The sequence below is a fragment of the Saccopteryx leptura genome, chromosome 1 (genome assembly GCF_036850995.1).
Source record: "Saccopteryx leptura isolate mSacLep1 chromosome 1, mSacLep1_pri_phased_curated, whole genome shotgun sequence".
NCBI classification, from domain to species: Eukaryota; Metazoa; Chordata; class Mammalia; order Chiroptera; family Emballonuridae; genus Saccopteryx; species Saccopteryx leptura.
The window spans coordinates 355,680,938-355,702,548 of record NC_089503.1 but is presented as its reverse complement, the minus strand read 5'-3'; the positions used below and the strand labels follow the sequence as shown (position 1 = coordinate 355,702,548).

At 34.4% G+C, this 21,611-nt stretch overlaps 1 protein-coding gene across 3 annotated transcripts in view; it reads left to right on the top strand.

The window, feature by feature from the left end:
• ADGRB3 (adhesion G protein-coupled receptor B3) overlaps positions 1-21,611 on the top strand; it is a 796,575-nt gene that overhangs the window by 427,203 nt on the left and 347,761 nt on the right. For all 3 annotated transcript variants that reach the window (XM_066359103.1, XM_066359102.1, XM_066359101.1), the window contains 3 exons: positions 3,494-3,643; positions 5,304-5,379; positions 17,870-17,972. In XM_066359103.1, the coding sequence (XP_066215200.1) occupies positions 3,494-3,643; positions 5,304-5,379; positions 17,870-17,972 (329 nt within the window). The remainder of the gene's footprint in view (positions 1-3,493; positions 3,644-5,303; positions 5,380-17,869; positions 17,973-21,611) is intronic.

Genomic DNA, 21,611 nt, shown 5'->3' with positions numbered 1-21,611 from the left:
TTTAGGGATTAAAGCAAAAAAACAAAACAAAACAAAAAAAAAACAACAAAAAAAAAACTGTGTGTGTGTGTGGGGGGTATGTATATGTATAAAACCCATAGACATAGATGACAGTGTGGTGACAGCCAGAGGGAAAGGAGGGTGGGGGAAGGTGAGGATGGGCAAAATGAGGTAGAAGGGAGATGGAAAGAGAATTTGTTTTGGGCAATGGGCATAAGACGTAGTGTGCAGATGATGTTTTATTGAGTTGTACACTTGAAATCTATATGGATTTGCAAACCAAAGACACCCTAATAAATTCAATTAAAGAAAAGAAAGACATTCTCTCAATTTTTTGAGAACTGCTCTATCATCTAAACTACCACAATGACTGGTTTTAATAAAGAAAATTATTACAGAACCAAAGTACATAAATTTGCACTTATGCTTTGCATGTAGGTCCCCTTGTCAACCCTGGACTCAATATAGTTTACATCGCTTATTTTTAATTTGATATCTTTATTATTCACTTAACATATGAGTTTCCCGGTTCTCTAAATGCTAAAAATGCTTCTAAACTTTTGCTTAAGGGTTTTGAACAATTAAACTTGGTGAAGAAGGGAAAGAATTAAGGTTTGGCTTGGTCCAAATGTCTGGTGCAGGGACTAAAAAAAGCAGGAAATAAAAGTAATCTTTAAATTATTTTCACTCTGTGGAAATAGGTTTTCTGGTTAATTAGTTCAGGGTTATGAAGAACCACAATGTCATCTTAGGAATCTTCCTAGATACGTTTAAGTTAAAGGTGTACAATTTTAAACATTTCTTATTTCATGGAGCATGTACGAATAATTTGAAGGCTAGCATTTGAATCTGTAAAGTCATATCCCTTTTTATAATATATTTATTGAAATACCATCTTTAAAACTGCATTTCTACTAAAATAATGTTTATTTTTTATGTACTCTTTATGCTCAAGACTATGCAATTCAAAGGACTTTTGCATAAGTTAATAGTGATTGTAATTGATCTTTTTATTACTTTAATTTTGAGTGTCTTCAAAAGTACAATCTAATCTATATAGCTATAACTTAACAGAGAGTGTACCTCTAATTGAAGAATGAATGCATTTTATAAAATGAGATAGATGTACATATAAATATATCATTTTTATATTTTTAAGACTATGGTATTAAACTAGCATTTATTCAGGATAAAGTGATATATAGTTGATAGAAAATGTTGCCTGACCTGTGGATAAAGCATTGACCTGGAACACTGAGTTCGTCGGTTTGAAACCCTGGGCTTGCCTGGTCAAGGCACATACAGGAAGCAACCACTATGAGTTGATGCTTCTTGCTTTTTCCTCTTTTCTCTCTCCTCTCTCATCTCTCTAAAAATTAATAAGTAAAATAAAATATTTTCTTTATTTGTTATTTTCTTCTATTCAATATATATAGAAATAGAGGAATTATTATTAGACTTTAATGCCCAGTAATTTATCTTTTGTTTTCCTTTATAGTAAGCATCAGTTGTATGACAGTTGAAAATCCTTCATTTTTCTTTGCTAGTTTTAAAGCAGAGAAGTGCAATAAATTTTCTTTAACACTAATACAACCAAAGTTAAAATGAAGAAATTTCAAAGTAGATGAACTTAGTTTTGCATATTGGATAGAGCTTACAGTAGGACCCTTATGGAAGAATGTCCCATAATGTGATGAACTGTTCATCTATATATGCAGTGGAGGATTTGAATTTTAAGAACACTTGAACTGGATTATTTATGAACAAAGACATGGTTTGAAAATTTAAAGAAATTATTTAGAGCTGTCATTCAAAAACAGCATTTAACATCCATAACTAATTTATGCAGCCTCTTTCCTTCATCATTCTGTTGCAAAAATCCCTTTTTAGGCTTATTGTATCAAATTATAAGCTAAATGAAACTCCATCAATGCTGATAATGGATGTGTAGAATAGCCTGAAAGTGCTTTATTAAAGTAGAATAATAGATAACTAATTTAATTTGAAACTTAGCCATGTGGCTCACTAATATATTTATATAAATACAACTAATATTATTAAATTATTAATTTTTATCCTCTCTTAATTTAAATTACAAGTTTCTTTAGAATGAAATCCACTTATGAGAAACCTAATAGCTTCCTTTTTTTAATTTAGAGAGGCAGACAGATAGATAGAAAGGAAGGGAGGTAAAGAGAAGCATCAGCTCATAGTTGTGGCATTTCAGTTGTTCACTGATTCCTTTCTTAATATGCCTTGACCGGTGCTCCAGCTGAGCTGGTGACCCCTTGCTCAAGCCAGTGATCATGGGCTCAAGCCAGTGACCTATGATCCCACGCTCAAGCTGGTGACCCCACACTCAAGCCAGATGAGTCCACACTCAAGTGGGCAACCTCGGGGTTTTAAACCTGGGTCCTCAGCATCCCAGGTTGAGACTCTATCCACTGAGCCACCTCCAGGTCAGGCCTAATGGTTTCTTACTTTAGCTTTCTATTGTGACAGCTTTTAGAAAGTCCCTATTTTTCTACTTAAATCTTTCATGGAGCACCTAAAACTTTAATGCAGAACAAGTATGGACTGCTTTAAAAGTTATAAAGATTACATTACTTAATTGAAAATGCATATAATCAGTAAGTACTTAAATATTTATCATAGTTTCATTTTATGTAGGTTTATATGTATATTTGTATATATATAATAAATATATAACATTGAATATATAACAGCATATATCCAGGTATTACCAAACATATTCATTATTTTAAAATATATTAAAACATTTATTATAAGTAAAGAGAAATTTTTATTTATATATATATATATATATATATATATATATATATACACATACATTTATTATTTTCCATTGTGGAGTTACATTTTAAGAATTGTTTGTTATTGTTGTATTTGTTCACTGTTTCTTCATATTATATTGGTTTAATGGTTACAATATTCATGTTGCTTCATTATTTGCATTCTAACAGTTCTGTCCCCAGAGCAATGTGGCTTTGCTTTCCATGTCTTCATGGTATCCCATCGGATTCATCAACAATTTGTTCTAAAGACAGTGTTCAGATATAAATACAAGACATTTGTTCTAAATATAAAATTCAGATTTAAAAGCAAATTTTAATCTATGAATCAAGGATGGTAATCAAAATACTTAACAAAAAGTACAGCATGAGCATTAAACAATGGAAATGGAGGCCTCCCGTGAATGAGTGTGGCGGCACCGGCTGGTGCTACTAGCATATCACCCCACCATTGACCGTCGTTAGGTGATTTCTGCTGAAAGCAACAGAAGCCTAGATTGATAAGTAAAAGAATCAGCATTTCATGATATTGTCTAATGATAAGAAATAAGTCTGTTTTGTAACTCTGATAAATATAATTTTGACTTGAAATTTTATTTTGAATATACTACAAGGTTTAATGTGATCAATTTTGGTTACACTGGAAGATTTTAGTTGACATTATCATTACTTTTTAATAGTGGCTAGCATTCAGAAGCTCCCAGCAGCATCTGTGCTGACAGACATCAACTTCCCGATGAAAGGACGGAAGGGAATGGTCGACTGGGCAAGGAACTCAGAAGACAGAGTCGTCATTCCAAAAACCATCTTCACTCCTGTGTCATCGAAAGGTAAATATGTGAGATAACTTGGATTCTGAACAATACATTTCTGATAAGATCATTTAACAAAAGTACAGAGTTGTATGCTTGAAACCTATATGATTATATTAACCATTATTACCTCAATAATTTCAATAAAAGTTAAAAAATATTCTCAAATAGGATATGAAATATAATATTCTCTAGAGCCTAAGAGAAAGGAATAAAGAAAAGGTAAATATTAAAAAGATAAAAAATATAGCCTGACCAAGGCCCTGGCCGGTTAGCTCAGTGGGAGAGTGTTGGCCTGACGTGCGGGAGTCCCAGGTTTGATTCCAGGCCAGGGCACACAGGAAAAGCGCCCATCTGCTTCTCCACCCTTCCCCCTCTCCTTCCTCTCTGTCTCTGTCTTCCCCTCCTGCAGCCAAGGCTCCATTGGGGCAAAGCTTGCCTGGGGAGGCTGAGGATGGCTCTGTGGCCTCTGCCTCAGGCACTAGAATGGCTCTGATTGTGGTAGAGCCACGCCCCAGATGGGCAGAGCGTAGCCCCCTGGTGGGCGTGCCGGGTGGATCCCAGTCAGACACTTGCGAGAGTCTGTCTGACTGCCTCCCCGTTTCCAACTTCAGAAAAATACAAAAAAAAAGTATAGCCTGACCAGGTGGTGGTGCAGTAAATAGACTGTTGGACTGGGATGCGGAGGACCCAGGTTCGAGACCCTGAGGTCGCCAGCTTGAGCGCGGGCTCATCTGGTTTGAGCAAAGCTCACCAGCTTGGACCCAAGGTCACTGGCTTGGGCAAGGGGTTACTCCGTCTGCTGAAGGCTCGTGGTCAAAACACATATGAAAAAGCATTCAATGAACAACTAAGGTGTCGCAACAGAAAAGATAAAAAGTATATAAAAAAAAAGCCTACACATAAATCTCCATTATTAAACAATTTAGAAACAGTCTCCAAACTAAACTAAACTAATTTTGTACATATAGAAAACTTACCTTTGGTCTTTAAATCTCTGAATTCACTAGAGCAGAGGATCTATTAAAATGGAAGAAAATCCAAGTGCAAATTAGAGATCTAACTGTGACATGACCGTGTTTCAGTATTGACAGTCCTGTTCCAGGAAAAGCCTGCGGTCTAATGTTTTAACTTAGGTAACGAAATGCGCTGCATTTTCCATGCAGTGTCGTTTTTATTTCTTCCTCCTCCATTGGCTTTGGTGCGAAGCTATTGTTTTAGTATATAAAAACAATTGTAAGAAAAAAATTAAGTTTTAAAACATCTTCATCATTCTCTAACATTAATGTATATTTCCAACAGTGACAAGGTGACCTTAATCTTTACCTTGGAAATTTTGACTTCATGACTTAGAACTGCAAAAGAAAATTGGCTCTCTTTTCCTATATCTTTGGAAATTTAAACTCATTTGCTGCAACTAAAGCAGCTCCTTATTTTAACTTGATGAAAGACTGTTACTTTCTGGCACAAAACCCCTGACAACACATCTTTTAGAGCTTCAATTAGCGTGTGGAGCGTGGGGACAACCTGCCCACTCATGGTTAGGGAAGGCATCTCCTCTGCCCAGCTCTGCATCAACCAGTCCCAGAACCCCCTTGTCATCAGTAGATTAAACTTTTGTAGGACATAGTCTTTTTCTTGCTGTTTTGCTAATATGTTAAATTTTTATTTTTTCTAGAATTAGATGAATCATCGGTATTTGTTCTCGGAGCAGTCCTGTACAAAAACTTAGATCTAATTTTGCCCACTCTCAGGTAAGCTACAAAGTAATAAGCTGTTGTAATCTTTGTAAATTATTCCAAAAATGTGATTAAAGCTCATTCTATGAACATAGTCAGGCAAGCTTTGTTAATATTATACAAAGGGCTTTTACTTAAAAGAAATAGAAAATACAGATTTAATGAACAGCTTATTAGCATATTATGCATTTCAATACAACTAGAAAAGATGATTTTGGTCTGTGATTATGGCCCTACAATTATTTTGTAACTAATAAGTGATTTACCTTAAGACTGAGGGGGGAAAAGGGGGGCGGGAACCTTAAGTCTCTATAACAGAATGGGTTGTTTTAAAATTAATGTCTTCTCTATTTGCACTTAATGGTACTGTTCATCAACATTACATGAAATTAAAGGAGTGTCGTGATGACTGAGAACACATGTCTTTTTCCCCCTCATAGCACAAGATTTGAATTTATTTCTAAATAAATGCTCTTACAGTTCCATTAAGAAAAAATGCTGCTGTTCCATTAAAGGACTATTTTTGGAAGAAATCTATTAATGTCTTTCCTCCCAGTCATTCAAATAAACAATTACAAATAGTAATTCTACAAACATTCACTTATTTGCTATACTGTCTTAACTACTTTACCTGATCTTACAGAAAACATCATTTACATCTATTTGGATGGTAATGTTATCACTAAGAATGACCCATTTCCTCCATCACATCTCATTGTGAAGGACGGAGACAAAGTTATATTACAGTTAAACACAGTCACATTTGCAGTGAGCTCTTACTTACTCCCTCATGAATAAAGTATCACATTTTTAAGGAGGAGAGAATGTGAATGATGTGTACAGTTATACCAGGGGCATGACAAATAGTCTAATAAATAAAAGCAATTAGAGTTCAGTCCAGCAAAAAAAGGCCTCCAAGGAAGCAACTAAGTTTTTGCAGCTGCATAACTAGTCACAATTCTTTGGAGAAAAATCTATGTACAGCAAATTATTAATATAGTTGGTGAGTCATCAAGAGTCCACTCGAGAGAGTACAGGTTCTCCTTCCTGCACCGAGAGCTATGAGACATTGAGCCTTCTTTAACTCCCTTCTCTGGGTGGAATTTGGGCTTTCCAAATTTGAATAGGTTTGTTTTTGGTTTTGTTCTACTCATAACAAATTTTCAAAACTAATAAGTTCACTGTCAACTTTTCTACTGATTTTATTAAAGCACATTGGTATGTACAGCTACTCACAGATGGAAATTGATTTATACTGACACAGCCTCTATCTTTGTGTTTGATGTTCACCTGAGGAGAAATGAGCTGAAGTTAAAAGTACGCCGATACTCAGGCACTTATTTCAACAGGGAGTTCATTTATGTGAAGCTCATCTTTCAATAATTCTAGACTAGAAACTGCTTAAAAATGAGATGACTGGGCTTAAAATTTCAATTTAACATTACAAAAAGTTTATAAACTTGTCCTGTCACTGAGCATTCGTCTACCTTCAGCTCAACTTTAAAAATAGAAGCACTTTATATGCCATTTAGTCCCTCCCTTTTTATTTTTACTGCTGAGGGGTATAGTGAATGCAAATAAAATATTCAACATAAAATGCTTTAGATTGCGCATTCATTTCTCTACTTGCCTAACCAAAGTTGCATTATGGTTAAGCTTGTTTTGTATAATACCATAGAGCTCAATCACCTACACAGTAAAATCAGGTTATTGCAAATGTCATATATTTATAGGGTGAAGGAAATTGGAAGTTTAATTAGGGATATTAGCCTTTTGTAAAAAGGAAAATAAACCTCATTTATTTAGTGTTTCAACATTTTAAAAACCATGGCAGAGGCAGTGGTCATTTGTAGCTTATAAGTAGATTAATGGAAGCAGTATGGGTGATTTCAAGGATGAAACAGGAAGTAATTTGGAGCCTTGACTCCCCTGTATTACCTGTGACAAAAAGATATTCAGAGACAATTGAGTAAGTCATAGACATTTTAAAAATAAATTGTGGAGGTGAACTCAAAAGTTCTTCACAACTTCAAAATTTCCCTGTCTTTATTACAGTAAAATTAGGAACTTTCTGGAGTTCTGACATAGTCTTTAGCTTTAAGTCCTTACTAGCCTTTGAAAAAGACTTATAAATATGTATACCTACTCATACTTTCTATGTACTAAGTAATTAGGTAAGTACCTATGGGAAAACAGCATTCAAGTTTAGATTCATTGGCCAGAAATAATGACAATAGAGTGCTTTAGATGAAGTGTTTAGGTACTGTTTGAAAGACATAATATTAACATTTACTATTCCTTTTTATTTATTTTTTATACAGTAGAATAATATAACAGAGTATTTTAGGCTTGTTGTTTTTTCTTTTTGAAAAGAAATTGTTACAGAAAGTTTAGTGAATAATCATGTCAAATAAAATCTCCGAAATAAGAATAAACCTTTTAAATACAAAGGTGATGGTTTTGTTTTATAGTCACTCAACAAATATGTAGTTACTAAGCAGCAACCCGGCTAACGTTACTATCTTAATTCTTTTAAATCTCCTGTAAGGTCAAAACTTCTTTAACTTAATAGATAATAAAGGTCCAAAGAAATGTTTACTAGGATAGTTGTCTTATATGATAGCATATCCTATCTGTGACATTTTAAAAAATATATGGTACATAGAAATTCGGTATTTAAACTATAAAAATATACTATATATTAAGAATGGGAATAAAATAGATATATCTTGTCATTTATTGTATAAATTTGACTGAGTTGAACTCAGTAGTAAAGGAAATAGCTTCTCATTTAAATAAAGAGGTACACATTTGCTCTACAGGTTTACTTATTTACCAAATTTTCATGACACATTTTCCTCACTGATCATTTTACTGATTTTCTGCTGAAATATTTGCAGCCAAATTTCCCATACCCAGAATAATGTTAGGATTGCTGTTAAGTTTCCAGAGATTTTGTATTTTGATATGATCATTTTCAAAACAATACTTGGCATAATTTTCCTCGTGGGGACTTGGAAGAAGAACTTCATGTACTGTTTTGAATAGATATAAATTAGAAATTTGTCTTCATACAAAGTCAGAAGTAACTGCATGTTGACTCTTTTATTTAAATACTTCTTTTCTTTTTTTTTTGCCCTAAGATGCATTTAACTATTCTTCCAGCTGCAGTTTTTACTTTACTGTTTGATTATCTTCTTTTTTTAATTAAGCTTATTCAAATTGTCCCTTCCATTGAAGGAAATGTGCTCTACTTGAGTCCAAACTAAATACACTATTCTCAGCCTCCCACTTTTATTCCTCAGAATAATTCCTTGCAGTTAACAGTATAGAACCAGTGGACATTAATGCTGCAAGGCCCTTTAAAGGTTAGGATCCTCCAGACTCCAATTTGACAAATGAGAGAACTGAGCTGCTATTGCTTCAGGGATCTGCCTGAGATTATATTTATCGTAGGTGACTGAGTTCTAGTCCAATTTGAGGCTTCTGTCTGCCAAAACCAAGACTCTCTCACAATCTTGCTGCCTCTGAGAGTCTAATATCCTTTTATTTAAGCAGTATAACCATGTTCCTCTATATCAGTATGAACGCACGTGTATCATCTGCAGAAAATCTTCTAAGGCCCCGAAGAGGTAGCCATGTGCGGGCCGGCTCAGGGAGCCTTAGGCTCAACTTGGTGACCCTAACTCAAGCTATTGGTACTAAGGTCAGAGACTGTCACTCTTCTCACCCTCTCATGACTACTTTTGGGCCTGACAGATAAAGGTTGGCCAGCCTAGCTCAGAGGGGTTCCTAGGGGGAACAACACACAGGCCCCACGCATGTCAAGGAACTGACTACCAACTAGGCAGAACCTGGAGAGCTCTCCAAGTGCTGGAGAGGATTTTTAACTGTAATAACATTTGAGTAGGATAATTTGGCAATATCAAGACACTTTAAAAATGCATCTTCATTGATACAGAAATGCCACTTCTAGAAATTAATCTTATGAAAGTTATCTCTAAGGAAAAAAAAAGTGTAGCCAAGCATAGACTTACATGAAAGAATTCAAGAAATAGTTGTAAACAATCTACTTTCTGATTCATTTAATAAAGTCAGGTTTTTGTTTTATAGGAAAATCACAATATCTTTGAGTATGAGAGCAATGTGTACTTTTCCTGGTAGGACTTAGAGAATTTGTAGTCCTGTTGAAAAAAAAAAAAGCACTTTAATATAGCTATTAACAGTCAAGATATTGTGAAGCATTTAATTAAAATTATATGCAAATTTCACTTTTAAAATGCCGGAAAAAATACAACTGAACAAGAAACAACATTCTTATAAGCTAGTGGTTGTTTGAAAGTTATCTTTTAAAAGGGAATACAATTCAATAAAAAAATAACAAATTTGCTATCAAGGGCACCAACCTAATTAAAATAAATCATGCTGAATTTTTTTTTTCATATTTAGGAAACAGAACTCATTTGAACTTCCAGTACTATAGGAATTAGAAGGAATTGGGAAAGCAATTGAAGTAAATGATATTGACAATTATTAAAAAAAATAGAAACATGATCACTTTTATATCAATACATCTTGAAGGCAATCAGTCTGAAGTAGTCAATTCTCACAAGAGCACTTGCTCTTCAGTTTTAGGATCTAAACTTTAACCTTACTTCTTCATTCTGAGTTTGCAATAAAATATTGTACTTTTCTGATGTTTTGTATCTTTTTATAATGTCCTATCATGAAGAAATTAAAACTGTTCATGGGGATAACAGTTGCGCATGACTAATAGTTTAAAATATTATAAGATCACATAAGATATTATTTTAAAAATCTGAATTTAATTTGGTCATACCTTTTAAAAGTGAATTTAAATCCCTGATTACTTAGCTTTTTTGTGGTTCTAAGTGTTAATATCTCGCGACAAACCGACCTTGAAATTCTGTTTAGTTTTCAAGGCTGTTTGCCCAACCCTACATTTTAGCAGCCAGCAGCTGATTACAGTGTTAAAGACAAATGTATTTAACTCAATAATTCTATGAAGTCCCCATTTTCTAGAATATATATGAAATTATCTATTTTATTTTTATTAAAATTTCTGGAGGGGAGCTTGTTTAAAAAAATTAGAAAAACTCTCAATTTAGAATTTACATAAACTATATTCTAAAAATGTAAAGAAGCTACAATAATTTTAATAATTTTTAAACAATTAACATCTTTTTTACTACACCTTATCTGAATCTACATTATTTGAATAATTAGTTCTATAATCCCCTCCACTGATATATCTTCTATAATGCTGCCTTGAATTTCTTTAATGTGGTAAAAAGCACATAACATGAAATTTACCCTCTTACCTATTTTTAAGTGTGCAGAATAGTAGTGTTCACTGTATGTATCTTATCGTGTGACAGATCTCTAAAACTTTTTCATTTTGTAAAACTGAAATTCTGTCCTCTTTGAATAATAACTTACTTTATCCCACCTCCCCCAACCCATGAAAACCACCATTCAACTTTTTGTTTGTAAAAAATGGATCACTTTGGATACCTCATATTATGAGGAGTCATGCAGTGTTTGCCTTTCTCTGTCAGCTTATTTCACTTAGCATAATGTTCTCAAAGCTCATCCATATTGTAGCATAATCTGTATTATCACATTTATTTTTTATCCATTCATATTTGTCAGTTGACATTTAGAATGTGTCCTCTTAGCTATCGTGAATAGTGCTGCTGTGAAATCCTGTTTTAGGCCCTGGCTGGTTGGCTCAGTGGTAGAGCATCAGCCGGTGTGTGGAGGTGCTGGGTTTGATTCCCAGACAGGGCACCCAGAAGCACCCATCAGCTTCTCCACCCCTACCCCTCTGGCTTCTCTCTTTCTCTCCCTCTCCCACAGCCATGGCTCAATTAGATTGTATTGAACTGTAGATCACTTTGGGTAATACAGACATTTTAACAATGGTAAGTCTTTCAATTCATGAACATGGGATCTTGCCATTTATTTGTGTTTTATTTTTTTAGCAGTATATTTTGGTGTTCAGTGTACATGTCCTTGTTTGGTTAAGTTCACTGCTAAGTATTTTATTGTGTTTGATGCTATTATAAATGGAATTTAAATTCTTTTTTTGTTGTGTTACTCATTGTGTGTGTATGGAGTTGCAACTGATTTTTGTGTGTGGATTTTATATACTATATAGTTTTGCCAGATTTGTTACTTCTGACATGTTTTTGTGGAATTCTTAGGTTTTTCTACATATAAGATTATTCCATCTATAAACATAGATAATTTTCTTCTTCCTTTTCAATTTGTTTGCTATTTTTTTCTCTTTCTTGCCTAGTTGCTTTGGTTAGGAATTCTAATGCTATATTGAATATAAGTAGCAATTGATGGCCTTCTTGCCTTGTTCCTGATCTTGCAGTGAACACTTTTAGTTTTTCACCATTAAGTGTGATGATAGCTGTGGAATTTTCATATATACTCTTTTCTATGTTCAGGTACATTCTTTCTATACTTAGTTTATTGAGTATTTTTTTATTATCAAAGAATGTTGAATTTTAAAACACTTTTTCCACATCAGCTGAGGTAAACATGTGGTTTTTGTCCTTCATTCTGTTAATGTAGTGTATTTCATTGACTGATATTCATATGTTGAACCATCATTGCTTCTCTTAGATACACTATTTAATCATGGTGTATGCTCTTTTTAATGTGTTTAGAATTTTTGCATGGTATCCATCAGAGATATAGACCAGTTGTTTTAGTTACTTGTGATATCTGCCTGATTTTAGTATCAGGGTAATGCTGGCCTCATAAAATGAGTTTTAAATTATTTCCTCTACTTGGATGTTTTGGAAGAGTTTGAGAAAAAAAAGTTTTCATAGGTTTGATAGAATTCTTCTTTGAAACTATTGGTTTGGGGTTTTTATCTTGTTGTTGGGTGTTTTTTGGTTTGTTTTTTGTTTTCGTTTTATTACTAATTCAATCTTACTGTTTATAAGTCTATTTAGATTTTGTTTATTTCTTCATAAATCAGCCTTGGTATATTTTATGTTTATAAGAATTATCTATTTCTTTTAAGTTATTTAGTTTGTTGCCAGACAGTTGTTCATAGTAGTCTCTTATAATCCTATTTATTTCAGTGGCATCAGTTGTCTGATGTCTTCTCTTCATTTCTGATTTTTGTTAGTCTAGCTAAGATACTGTCAGATTTTTTGGTTTTCCTTAAGCCAACAACTCTAAGTTTGGTTGTTGTTTTGTATTGCTTTCCTAGTCTCTATTCCACTGATCTGTGTGCTAATATTTATTTTCTTCTTTCTGTTAACTTTGGGTTTAGTTCATTTGTTTTTTACTTCCTTGAAGTGTAAATTAGATTGATGATTTGAGCTCCTTTTTTTCTTTTTAAATAGTGGCATTTAGTCTTATGTATTTTAGACTTTATACTGTTATTGCTGTATTCCTTATATTTTGGTATGTTGTATTTTATTTTCTTTTTATTTTATTGATTTTAGCCTGAAAGGAAGGGAGATAGAGAGAGACAGGAACATAGATCCATTCCTGTATGTGCCCTGACCGGAGATCAAACCAGCAACCCCTGAGCGTTGGGCCAATGCTCTAACCAACAGAGCTATCCAGCCAGGGCTGTTGTGTTTTTATTTTCATTTGTCTAATGATATTTTAAAATTTCCTTTGTGATCTGTTCTTGATTAATTATTCAGGAGTATATTGTTTGTTTCCACATATTTGTAAATTTTACAATTTTATTTTGAGTACTAGTTCCAATCCACTGTGGTGAGAAAATAAATTTGAGATGATTTTAATCATCTCAAATTTTCAAATTTGTTAAGACCTTTTTTGGCCTCACCTGTGACCAATCCTGGAGAATGTTCTATATGCATTTCAGAAAAATGTATACACTGCTGTAGCCTATAGTGTTGTTTAGGTTCTCTGTTTCCTTATCCCACTATCTGGTTAATCTGACCATTATTAAAGTAGGATATTGTATTGAAATATTCTATTATTCTTGTGTTATTGTCTTTATCTCTTAAATTCTCTCAGTGTTTACTTCATATGTCTGGGTATTCTGATGTTAGTTAATACATGTTTATAATTGTTATATCTTCCTTGAGAATTGACCCTTTTATTATTTTATTATGTTCTTATTTGTTCCTTATTACAGTTTTTGACTTAATGTCTATATTTTATGCTACATATATGGCCATCCTTGCTCTTTTGGTTTCCATTTGCATGGGCTATTGTTTTTCTTTTTTTTTCTTTTTTTTTTTTTTTTTTTCATTTTTCTGAAGCTGGAAACAGGGAGAGACAGTCAGACTCCCGCATGCGCCCAACCGGGATCCACCCGGCACGCCCACCAGGGGCGATGCTCTGCCCATCCTGGGTGTCACCATGTTGCGACCAGAGCCACTCTAGCGCCTGAGGCAGAGGCCACAGAGCCATCCCCAGCGCCCGGGCCATCTTTGCTCCAATGGAGCCTTGGCTGCGGGAGGGGAAGAGAGAGACAGAGAGGAAAGTGCGGCGGAGGGGTGGAGAAGCAAATGGGCGCTTCTCCTGTGTGCCCTGGCCGGGAATCGAACCCGGGTCCTCCGCACACTAGGCCGACGCTCTACCGCTGAGCCAACCGGCCAGGGCCTGGGCTATTGTTTTTCATTTTTCACTTTCAGCCTATGTATGTCCTTTTACCTAAAGTGACTCCCTTCTATTTATATCAAGATGATGCTCTACCCAACTGAGATACCCAGCAAGGGCCTCAGTTACTTTATTTTTGAGGCCAAAACACGATGAAATGACTAAGATATTTGATCTTGTATTCCAGAGGTGAGATACAGAAGTAAAGGGGGGGCAAATGTACGGTGACAGAAAGTGGTTTGATTTTATGTGATGAGCACATAACACAGTGAATAGTTCATGTGGCATACTATTGGCTTTCCAATTTTCCCAGAACCATTTATCGAAGAGGCTTTCCTTTATCCATTGTGTGTTTTTAGCTCCTTTGCCAATTATTTGTCCATATATATGTGGTTTTATTTCTAGGCTCTTGATTCTGTTTCTTTGGTCTGTATGTCTGTGTTTCTGCCAACATCATGCTATTTTGATTATTGTGGCTCTACAGTATAATTTGAAGTTAGATAATGTAATATCTCTAGCTCCATTCTTTTTTCTCAGCATTGCTTTTCTGCTCAGGTTCTTTTATGACTCCATATAAATCTGGTGATTTTTTTGTTCTACTTCTTTAAAAACTGACATTGGAATTTCAATGTGGATTGCAATAAGTTTGTGTATTGCTTTGGGTAATATGGCCATTTTAACTATGTTGATTCTTCCAGTTGTAAACATGGACTATTTTTCCATTTTATTGTGTCTTTTTCAAATTCATGTAATAATGCTTTGTAGTTTTCAGTCAATAGGTCCTTCACATCCTTTGTTAAGTTTATTCCTAGGTGTTTTATTTTTTTTGTTGCAATTGTAAAAGAATTATATTTTTTCAATTCATTTTGTGAAGTTTCATTGTTGTCATATAAGAAAACAGTAGACTGTTGTAAATTGATTGCATTTTTAATCACTTTTTTACTTTCTTTGAGACAGACTTCATAGGTACCCTAAGTACCTTAAGCAGTTTGAAAAATTGTGAAGAATAACTTAGTTCTCCTTTGAGTGAATAACTCTATCCATTCTTAAATGACAAATGTCCATAACATTTGTCAAGGACAGGAAAGACCTTTATTACTCTAGTCATGAAATCCATTTGGCTGTAAGACCTTCTTTCCTAGCAGTGCATACAAATGGACACCCTGCCAGGAGCATTAGTAGATCACAAAGCCTGACATAAGGAGCCAGCTATTCACTTGTGCTAATTAGACTAAACTGATGGAATACATTAAAGCTGATTTTGTCCACTGTACACTTTTTTTTTGAAGGGAGCCATTGCACAATGTAAATTTGCTTATTTGTCCTTTATTAAACATTTTAATACCATGATATTGTTATTACATTTAAAATCAACTTGATCAAAGGTTTGATATTTTTAATGTGTTTATTTGATAAGACATTCAAATATGTGTTAGCACTAAAATGTGCCAAGAATCATGCAAATGAGGCTATATAAATGCTAGATACAAATATTGCCCTCATTGAACTTGTAATCTTGTGGAAGGGGCATACATAGCATTAATGGATACTATGCCAGAAATAGGTACATGTTCGTAGCACAAGGTGAGGGGGTGCTCACATATATATGATAAGAACATCCATCTGTATAAATATATGAGATGCATCCTTTTCCAGTTGTATTCTAAATAAGCTTACACACACACACACACACACACACACAATTAGAACTCAGTCCTCTAGGGATCTTTTCAATCAGGCCAAGTGAGTAGCTGATGAACCTGACATAGGGTGACGTTCTCTACGGAAGGCTGCTTATCTTAGTTACTTATCTTTACCTTGCTTCCCACAGCCCAGTTTCCAATGGTCAAAATCTCTATAAGTCTATACAAAGAGACCTTCATTACTATCTTCACAAATTTATAAATTTCTGTTTTTCTGGTAATTTATCAACTTATGTGACTTTTAGAGATTTCTTTTTTTTTTTTTTAATTTTATTTATTCATTTTAGAGAGGAGAGAGAAAGGGGGAGAGAGAGACAGAGAGGGGGAGAGAGAGGAGAGAGAGACAGAGAGAGAAGGTGGGGAGGAGCTGGAAGCATCAACTCCCATATGTGCCTTGACCAGGCAAGCCCAGGGTTTCGAATCGGCGACCTCAGCATTTCCAGGTCGACGCTTTATCCACTGTGCCATCACAGGTCAGGCCTATGTGACTTTTAAAATAATAAAAATATCTTTATACTATGATATCCTTGTCAATGAATCTTACCTTTGACCCATTAAGTATTAAATGAAATACTAAAACCATGGGAGTGGAAGGGGGTCAAATGCAGAGGCTCAAGGATTGGGGGTGAAATCCCCATTAGGGGTGAAAGGGTAGTCGTCTATCTTAAATTTATGATGCCTACAAGATAATATACAATTACCAAAAGCATTATGCTGCCACTTAAAATTGATGAGTTTTATTATCTCTAAACAATGCTTTATTTTATTTATTTATTGATTGATTGATTGATTGATTTTTTGTATTTTTCTGAAGCTGGAAACGGGGAGAGACAGTCAGACAGACTCCTGCATGCGCCCAACCGGGATCCACCCGGCACGCCCACCAGGGGGCGATGCTCTGCCCCTCCGGGGGCGTCGCTCTGTCACAACCAGAGCCACCCTAGCGCCTGGGGCAGAGGCCAAGTAGCCATCCCCAGAGCCCAGGCCATCTTTGCTCCAATGGAGCCTCGCTGCGGGAGGGGAAGAGAGAGACAGAGAGGAAGGAGAGGGTGAGGGGTGGAGAAGCAGATGGGCGCTTCTCCTGTGTGCCCTAGCCGGGAATCCAACCTGGGACTTCTGCACGCCAGGCCGACGCTCCACCACTGAGCCAACTGGCCAGGGCCACTCTAAACAATGCTTTAAACAACAAAAAGAGAGAAAAAATTATATGACTTTGTCTTTCAAAACTATTATGAATTTCCCAGAATAGTATATGCTCTATGGATGTGTAGACAGTTTATTTCAATTCAGAAAGGAGGAATGAAAAAATATATATTTCTTCAAAAAGAAATACATTCCTTCATAAAGCTTAAGTACCATAAAATTGTAAATATCTAGATAATAATTGATATGTAGAATTTAAAAAAAATAGTGTGAAAATCTATATGTGTAAGAAAGAGTTAAGTTTTAAATGTTTTTATTTATGTATAATTTCTGTAGCTTGTAAATATTTAAAACTTCTTTGTGAGTGAACTATACTTGGTCAGATATTTTGAAAGGTAACTATGTTCCTTACACTGAGCATACTGAGATAAAGAGGTGGCCTGTAAATCTTTATTGCTGAAATGAATGATGGTCAATAATTATCAACAGCATTTATTTATATTTATACTCTACTTGCTTTTATGCTGTACCACACTCTAATCAATCAACTTAATGAATTTTGAGATAGTCTTAAATGCCAAGACAGCACTTTACAAGAAGAATATTTGGTTTCCTGGACAAATAAACTGTGTGGTCCACCTTGAGATCAATTGATTATATTCATTTAAAGATTTTCTAAAAGTTTAAATTCACAATTCATCCCTCTCGTAGGTGAATCAGATGTAAGTAATCGAAAGCTTGTCAGTGTTATTGCTTTTTAATCTTTCCTGCATCTAAAGTAGTAGCAGTCCCCAATAGCTCCCCCTTCCCAAAATGTTCTAGTTCAAACAATCGTAGGAATTGTTTATAACAAAAAATTAACTGTTCTTTTCATGAATTACACTTTAGTATCATGTTTTTTAAATCTGTTTGTTCTACTTTTTTGATAAGGATACATTTATTTAACATGCTAATTCAACATGTATTGAGCAGTAAAAATTCATATTTGTCATTAATTGTTTTTCCTCTTAATTATTATTACTCTGTTTCAGAAATTATACTGTCATTAATTCCAAAATCATCGTGGTTACAATAAGGCCTGAACCCAAAACGACTGATTCGTTTCTGGAGATAGAACTAGCTCATTTGTCTAATGTAAGTATTATTTGCTTGTTTGTAGAATATATTTTTTAAACAAGATTAATAGTCATACTTTTCTCTGATAAGACCATAACATATTTTCTAGGCTTTTTAGAGTTATAAATTTGTTATGAAAATGTGTATTTATAGAATAAAATGCCCTACTTTATGCTTGTGTTCATGATAAAATTCTCTTTAGTTTATGCAAGATAATAGTAAATTGTTTATCAGTGTACACATCTTTATTGGGCTCTGAGATAGGCAATAGGGAGGTCAAGGTGAATTAGTACCTGTCTCACCATGAGGTACAGAGGACTGCCATGTAAATACATAGATTTAATATGCATGCAACAATTAAAGTTATAAACATAAGACAAGGAGAGTGATTAACTCCAGTGTACTCCAGGGTAGAAGAGATGGGCAACATTTAGAAATGCTAAGTCAAGGATTTAGAAAGGGCTTCTTATAGCTACCTTGGTGTTCCAAATCTAAATCTTCCATTCCAGAATGACAATCCATTCAACTGCATTTTGTTCAGTCCTTATGTAGACATATCTACATATCCTTTATATATTCACTTGGAATAATTAAATTATTGATGAGTAGGGGCAACAAAGGTGGCTCTTATTAAGAATTTCCTAATTATACTTTTATACTTTCTCTATTAATATAAGTCAGTCTCATGGGTTGCATATCCATAGTTTTCTGTTGTTGTTCCTTGCAAAATTTCTATGAAATTGACTTACACACAAGTAACCGAAGAACAAAGTTATTCTCATTTTCCCAAATTGATATACTTAGTGAATGGCATAATAAAATTTTTAATATCATTCTCTGTTTTACAAAACCTATGCCTTTTTTGCTATTTTGTAATGTCTGATTTTCCCTGAGGGAAAAAAAATCAGCCTTGATTTTATAAAAAATTACAATGATCTTCCTTGTCATTGTAAACCACTTTTTACTAAGATGCTTCAAGCTTCTTAGATTGTTTAATGAAAATCTCAAATCTCTCAGCAAAAACTTTTAGACATCATAATTAAAATTTAAACTATTAAGTCTTTTTCTATTTCTGCCATACTGATCGCATCTAACTTTGAGAATGTGTTTTATTTCTATAAGACCAACTTCCTCAATTTTTAGAATAGCCATAACCTCATCACTACTTTGAAAACTGAGAAATGATTTTAAAAATGCTTTTAAGTATGTTTAAAATTTGTTATAAAAATATTTATTTTCTTATTTGTTTGTTTTTATTGTTTATCATGGTAATGTCTCTCTAGTTATACATACTGGTTAAAAATAGTAAGATATATGAATCTCCTGAATTGCTTACTGAAAAAGCAAGTGTCAGAATGCATACCGTGTTTCTTAAGGAAAAATCACCCTGTAAGTCAGGGGTCGGGAACCTATGGCTCGCAAGCCAGATGTGGCTCTTTTGATGGTTGTATATGGTTCGCAGACAAATCTTTAATAAAAAAAATAATAACATTAAAAATATAAAACATTCTCATGTGTTACAATTCATTCATTTTCTACCGCTCATGTTCATGGTTGCGGGTGGCTGGAGCCAATCACAGCTGTCCTCCAGGACACCCCCAAATTTTTATTGGATAATGCATAATGTACATGGGTTATTGTATGGCTGTCACAGATTACATTTTAAAATATGTGGCGTTCATGGCTCTCTCAGCCAAAAATGTTCCCAACCCCTGATGTAAGTGAACATTTATAAAGCTTTCCTATATCAAGATAACATTATTTAGAATTTAAAGACCATGTTAATTAAATGCCCTTTTTTCATAAGTTAAAGAAAGAGTAACTTCAGAAATAGTGTTGATGAGCCCTGGCTGGTTGGCTCAGTGGTAGAGCATTAACTGGGCATATGAAAGTCCCAGGTATGATTCCTGGTCAGGGCACACAGGAGAAGCAGCCATCTGTTTCTCCTCCCCTCCCCTCCCTTTCTTCCCTTCCCTTCACATAACCATGGCTCCATTGATTCGAGCGCATGGGCCCTGGGCACTGGGGATGTTTCCATGGAACCTCTGCCTCGGGAGTTAAAAATATCTCGATTGCGGGCATCGGCCCCAGTTGGGCAGAGCATGGGCCTCAGATGGGGGTCACCGGGTGGATCCTGGTCAGGGTGATTGCAGGAGTCTGTCTCTCCTTCTCTTACATAAATTAAAAAAAAAAGAGTAAGTATGTAGGCCTCACTTAAATTTTAAAAAAAGAGTAAGTAGAAGACTACTACTAAAAAGTAGTCTTCTCTTTAGTAACGACACACAAAACATAATGTTGATGAAACAGTCTTACAATTTTAATTCAATAAAATTGTTTAAAATTAATAGATTTAAGCTTTGGGACAAATATTTCTCTTCTAGAGGCATATTGGGACAGCCAATTTACAGAAGAGATAAACCATGCAAAATATATTTTCTTCTTGTGGAGAACAAAATATATTCTATTAAGCACCAGCTAGACACTGGAGTGGCAATGGATATCAAACTATAAGAACAAATAAGTAATGGTCAGAGGCCACTTAGAATTGTCTGTCAGTATTTTGAGTGACTTGACCAGATCCCTAAAATGATACTATATTCACCCCAGATGGCCTAGATTTAAGAGAATCTAGACTAATCTGTTACAAAAGGGACTGGGGAGGAGAAGAGTTTACACCAGAGAAGGAAAGGCTGTGAGTTTTCTCCAACGCCCCACTCACTTGCAGTGCCTGCCCACCCAGGTAACAGCCACACAGTGGAGCCTGCTCTCTTCCTTGTTTTATAAATATCTGTTACACTGTTCTGTGTACAATACACGCAGTTCTTCACACTCTACGGTTTTGAATTTTTAATGCTTGTATTGATACCTACCATCCAAATTAGATTTTGTGAATACTTTATTGTTCCCTGAGGAAAGGAATACAGGACTGATTTATTGAGTATCTTAACATTTATTACTAATCTGATAAAGAGATGTTCTATATATTTTAGTTTATTCCCATTGAAGTGATAATCAAAAGAGCCTATACTGAAACATAATCGAGTTCACTAAAATGTGAAAAGTTTATCTTAAATATAAATATTGAAATTGATTAAAATAAGCTAAAATGTTATTATAACTATATACATACATATATATAATCACTATTATTGCCTTCAAAATTGAACTATTTTTGATATGACATATTTCTAATAAAGTCAGTCTACCTTCACCAATTTTCTTATATCAAAAGCATCTGCTATACTTTTCTAAGCTCAGAAATAGATGATGACTTGCAAATTATATCTGTTTCATATACCATGTGGAAAAAAATGAAGAATGGGAATTAATAATTATAATGAGTCTTGGGAAAAACCAGTTAAAATTTTTCCAAAAGAAATGTATTCTTTTAAAAAGCCTTTAACAAATACCATTTAAAGTGTGTTAAATATATTAAGACCCATGGGAACTGGTAGAAAGAGGTACTCAAATATGGAATTATGAAATTCCAAATTATATTTAGCCAAGCCAATTACAGTTTTAACCAGCTCATAAGTCAATAAGCCATACTACTCTTAGTTCAGTTTTGTTTTTTGTTGTTTTTTATTGCTGATGGCTTTATTTTTATGACCTATAGAATCAGGATTGTGGTCCTTAGTGCTTAGGTATAGGAACTGA